The sequence below is a fragment of the Nicotiana attenuata genome, chromosome 12 (genome assembly GCF_001879085.1).
Source record: "Nicotiana attenuata strain UT chromosome 12, NIATTr2, whole genome shotgun sequence".
NCBI lineage: Eukaryota > Viridiplantae > Streptophyta > Magnoliopsida > Solanales > Solanaceae > Nicotiana > Nicotiana attenuata.
In genome coordinates this window covers 11,569,012-11,574,313 of record NC_032000.1, presented here as the reverse complement: position 1 = coordinate 11,574,313, position 5,302 = coordinate 11,569,012, and the positions used below count along the sequence as shown (strand labels likewise).

The window sequence follows — 5,302 nt, the reverse complement described above, 5'->3', positions numbered from 1 at the left end:
TCTTATTTTAATGCAGGCATGGGTATAAATGCAGGAGGGGACCTTGGTTACTAATCTTTCTTTTTCGGTTCCCTCAAATACCCAAATTTCTTCTTAATTTCTTTTCCTCTTCTCTTTGGACCCTTTTGACTGTATACTTTTTCAATTTATATCTTTATTGCCTGTTTTTTTTTATTTTCCATATAGAAACTAACTGTAAATAACTCTTTCAAGCAAAACAGTAGCCAAAAAGTTAAAAAGATTTGATTTTTATCCCTTCCCTTCAGTAAAAAAAAGCTGTTCAAGTTCAAGAATTGTGTACTAGAGTAACAAAAGTAGTACAATCTGAACTAAGGTATCTTTTTCCTCTTCACCTACTTTTACTCTGGCTAGGTTTTTTACTTTAAATGAGTTATATTTATGATGTTCCAAGTTAATGACTTTGTTCAATTTACTGCTTCTGAAACACTTTTTTGAGCTCTTTGTTGAACCGGGGTTGTGTTTTCTTGGACATTTGGGTTGGGTGGGGTGGGGTGTTGCTTGGGGTTTTGTGAATTGCTTTGGAACTAGCTGTTTCCTTTTCTGTATGAACTTTTGGTACTTGGGGTTTTTCTAATTCTCACAAAAATTTTATTTTGTTTCTTTTTTAGCTTAGTCTTGGTTCAAAAATTAGGATATAAAGGAAAGTCTTGATCTTTGTTGAACATAGTCAAATAAGGGACAATGAGAACTTCTTTAGGTATCCAGCATGTTGAGTTTCAATGTTTTAGGTTGTTTTCTTGATACTCAAAAGTGCTGTTGTGTGGTAAAAGAGGAGTTTTTCTTAGGTTTGGGTAAATTTTGCTACACTTTCAAATTATGGATATAGCTAGCAAGAATGATAGTGAACCAGAAAAGAGGAATAATGAAGAAGTTATGAACTATCAGTCATCAAATGTTTCCTCAGAATGGCAATTAAGTGGGAGCAATTTGACTATTGTATCTATGGGGATGATTCAAAGTAACCATCCAATGGTTGATTCATTTTGCCCTACTTCTTGGGATCAGCCTACCAATTCGCCGAGCTTAGGCTTTTGTGATGCTAATGTTCAAATAAATCCTAGCGCTTCAAATCCATTGGTAACACTCGGTCCTAATTGGACTCCAAATACAATGTTGAAAGGGGGGATGTTTTTACCTCCTGCTCCTATGATGCTCCCTCAAAGCTTAGCTCAGTTTCCGGCTGATTCGGGTTTTATTGAAAGAGCTGCAAGGTTTTCTTGCTTTAGTGGGGGGAACTTTGGTGACATGATGAACCCTTTTAGCTTGCCCGAGTCGATGAATCCTTACTACAGGGGACCCCCACCAATGCAGGGTCCTCAAGAGGTTTTAGCAAGTAATGGGTTGAAATCACCTTCTGCTCAGAAGCAGCATTTGAATAATGTGGCTGAAAGTTCCAAGGATGTTTCTTTAACTGTTGACCATAGGGACACTGAAAGAAGCCCCCTCAAAAATGAGAAGAAGAGTGAAAATTTTGATGAAGTAGCTGGAGTCTCTGGTAATGAGTCTGGTGAGGCTGAATGTAGCGGCCGTCAAGAAGAGATCGATGGTGCGGGCGAGGAGTCTTATGGAAAGAACATTGGCTCAAAGAAAAGGAAAAGAGGTGGTAAGGTAGGACATTGTTAGTATATTTTGTTTGATTGTCCACAAGATAGTTCCTTGTTGAAAGTTCTTTGTCTTTTTCGCAGGATACTGAACCACAGCAGCCACTAGCTGAATCTGATAAGGATCAAATTGAAATTCAGAAAGGGGAACAAAACTTGAATTCAGTTGCCGGCAAGTCCGGTGGAAAGAATGGTAAACAGGGGTCTCAAGCTTCAGATCCAACAAAAGAAGATTACATACATGTTCGAGCTCGAAGAGGCCAGGCAACAAATAGCCATAGTCTTGCAGAAAGAGTAAGACTTCATATTAGAAGCTTATAAGTTATGGAATCTCATAGTTTATCTGTTTTGGATCGACTTAAGTGATTTTTATTACAGATAAGGCGGGAGAAAATTAGTGAACGGATGAAATTTCTTCAGGATCTTGTACCTGGTTGCAACAAGGTTGGTATTATTGGAATCAACTAGCAATTATGTGTATCATATGTTAGAACTTTTAGTAGGCATTTTCTGTTTTAAGTTACTAGAGAACCGGTGGTGACTTTGCAGGTCACGGGCAAAGCTGTTATGCTGGATGAAATTATTAACTATGTACAGTCACTGCAAAGGCAGGTTGAGGTATGCAATTAATAACTTATTTTTTCTTCACATTTTCCCAATCTTACTTCACATTAATAACAATGCCTGCTTTCCTTCAGAACCCCCAATTTCAATATAATTATTGATGATTTGATTGCTTCACATAGTGCTGTCTTGACTATGCTGGTGGCTGCATAATATGTTGTCTTATTGAATTCTTAAGACATGCATTCGAGTTACAAATATGTGAACTCTAGCTTTTGATTGGTCCAAAATGTTTTTGTTAATCTGTGTTATAGTCTATGTTGCTCGATCTTCCTAAATTGCCGCCGTACTCGTATCATATCTTATCGTTTAATCTGTGCTGAAGGATGACTAGACTCCCTTTTATTTCAGTTCCTCTCAATGAAGCTTGCAACGGTAAACCCACAGCTTGATTTTAATATCGATGGGCTCCTGGCCAAAAATGTAAGTAGTTCACTCTTCTGAGAATGATATGTAGCTGAACATTGTGGATAAATTTCCTCCTAATTGCTTGAAATAAACATATTCCTTTTTGTTGCAGATCCTCCAGTCTAGAGAAGGTCCTTCATCCTCGCTCGCTTTTCCACCTGATATGACCATGCCATATCCTCCCTTACATTCACCGCAGCCTGGTTATGGAATTCCTAGTGATGCATTTCGTAGAGCTATCACTCCCCATTTAGCCGCTACTAGTAGTGGGCCTAGTGACTACAAGGATCCTTCATCTCAGGTAACATTTGTGATTCTTGTATGTGCGCTTTAGGTTGTAGTGGTCATATTCTTGTGGAATATAAGCATGTAAATTGTAACACTGGCTTATGCATGATTCTTTGGACTATTGTAGCATAAGCAATCTTGGTCGATGGTCTGACTAACCATTTGCATTATTGTATAATCCAGGGACCGAGTGTATGGGATAATGAGCTACATAATATTGTCCAAATGGGATTAAATTCAAGTATACCTCTATCTAGTGAAGATTTAAGTGGTAATTTAATGCTCCTGCATGATTTCTCTTCTCTGAATTAGCTCAACTTCTCTTATAATCCCAAATATCTTTGTTTGTAGGTTCTTTGCCAGCAAGCCAGATGAAAGCAGAACCTTGAACCCGTTATAGATACCAAATCCTTAAATTTTACCCGTTGTTGGGGGATTGAGGTGCACTGATTATGTTTTTTGTGCTGGGGAAGAAAAACATCCGTGAAGCTATTGCATCGAGAGCTTTTCCTGTTTCACATTGCGCGACACCCACGCTAAGTAGTTCTCAGTGAAAGCCTGTACAGTAAGTCCAAGATGAGTTTTTATTAATGGTGCATTCACCTCCTTTTTATATAAGTGACACAATCGGCTGCCACGGAAGTGAAAATTTATTCCACGAGATTGACGTTCTTCCATCAACAACAAATGAAGAATCAAAAATTAATGTTTTGCTTCTTGAATCTTTTGTTTTGGGGCTAGAGGGGGAGGGATGGTTATATTCTTGTTCATTCCATGTGAAACAACCTGAAATTGTATGGCCTGGGAAAAGTAAATGAAGTTACACCACCTCTTTTCTTCCAAAGCATTCTTTACATAAAAAACTTTGTCTAGTTACTTCATATTAATGAACAGTCTATCGGAAACAGCCTCTCTGCCCTTCCAGGATAGGGGTAAGTTTTGCGTACACACTACCCTTTCCAGACCTCATTTGTGGGAATTCACTGGATTTTTTGTTGTTGTTGTTGCATATAATGAACACTGGACCAGTGGTCCTTTTTTATCTGCTATAAATACTGAAAACATGGTAGAAAAGGTGTCTGAAACTTTCATACATGCATTATCATTTCAATCAGGGAAATAGGGGACCATGAAATTCATAAACAATTGAAATAAAATCTAAGTTGATAAGATTCTATGTGTCAGATGTTTGATCATCTTACAAATTCCAGAATTTAAATGAAAAAAAAAACATCTTGGTAGGACAAGAGGAAGAGAGTAAGTTTCCATATGTTTGATCATATCTCCAAAATTATCTAATGGAAATAGTTTATTTGCTGGAGTGAACCAAAGGGGTGTTAATATATCCAGTGCGAAGCTAGGATTTTCATTAACGGGAGTCAAAATATGACAAAATACTCACCAAAAAATTAAGGGGTGTCAATATTATATATAGTATGTATACATATTTTAAAAATAACTAACCTAGCTATACAGTGTAAGTTTCCGACGAAGGGATGTCGGTTGACTTCCCTTGAGTGTATGCGGCTTTCACCGAATATATCAATGCACTTACCGGGTAATAAAGCAATGAAAATCATGAGAGAATAAGGCTTAATTTCCTACATAGACAATATGTGGCACAAAAATAATCAGATACCATTGTTATTAGTATGTGGCACAAAAATATATCTCAGATAACCATATGAATAACAGAATCAGCAATGAGATACACAACCTAGTGTTAAAGTTGGTAGCATTGCTGTGTCCCCAGATTCATCAATTTTTTATGATTTCCAATGTGAAAAAATAATTTTCAAGTCTCTATCTACTTGCCAAATGGCGGTGCCATCAAATTATTTTATTGTTCGGCTTGGTGTTGTTAAAGTGACTGTTCTTTATTGACTAAGACTAAACAATAATGACTTGAAATATAATTAAAATTACATTTCTTCATTGGGCATGGTAAAACAAGAGTTGTGCTACTCCATGAGTGTTCATGAAGCTTCACATGAAAAAACAACTACATACACGGAATTATGGATGCGCAATGTACTTGCTCCTGTATCGAGTTTAAGTTCTATGTACTTAGGGTGTAAAATATATTTACACAATAAATTACTATTAGGTAATTATTGGTCAATTTCTTAATAAGTATTCATTAGTAATCTGATAAAAATAGTAACATACTATCATATATTGAATTTATCGATAATAAAAAAGAAATTACACGGTTGGTCTTAAATTCATCTTATGTCCCTGGTTAGATATTGTTCATTCTGAGCATCATAAGGCAGATTGTATCCTTGAGGTGGTGAGCTTTTCTTCTTGGCAGTAGTGATGTGGGTATCACTTACGTCTGGAGTGGCCAAATTTGTGTA

General features: G+C 36.7%; 1 protein-coding gene across 1 annotated transcript; it reads left to right on the top strand.

Annotated features, from left to right (window-relative positions):
* Nucleotides 1-3,825, top strand: LOC109235303 (transcription factor bHLH49-like). The gene is made up of 8 exons (XM_019401361.1): nt 1-1,629; nt 1,707-1,916; nt 2,001-2,066; nt 2,172-2,240; nt 2,598-2,669; nt 2,767-2,955; nt 3,126-3,213; nt 3,294-3,825. The coding sequence occupies exons 1-8, from the start codon at nt 838-840 to the stop codon at nt 3,329-3,331; spliced, it is 1,524 nt and encodes a 507-aa protein (XP_019256906.1). The 5' UTR covers nt 1-837; the 3' UTR covers nt 3,332-3,825.

Excerpts from the sequence above, each read along its gene's own strand:
- LOC109235303 (XM_019401361.1), top strand. The coding sequence starts at position 838 with ATGGATATAGCTAGCAAGAATGATAGTGAACCAGAAAAGAGGAATAAT. Across the intron at positions 1,917-2,000 it reads GCCATAGTCTTGCAGAAAGA|ATAAGGCGGGAGAAAATTAG; the intron begins GTAAGACTTCAT and ends TTTTTATTACAG. Across the intron at positions 2,241-2,597 it reads CACTGCAAAGGCAGGTTGAG|TTCCTCTCAATGAAGCTTGC; the intron begins GTATGCAATTAA and ends CTTTTATTTCAG.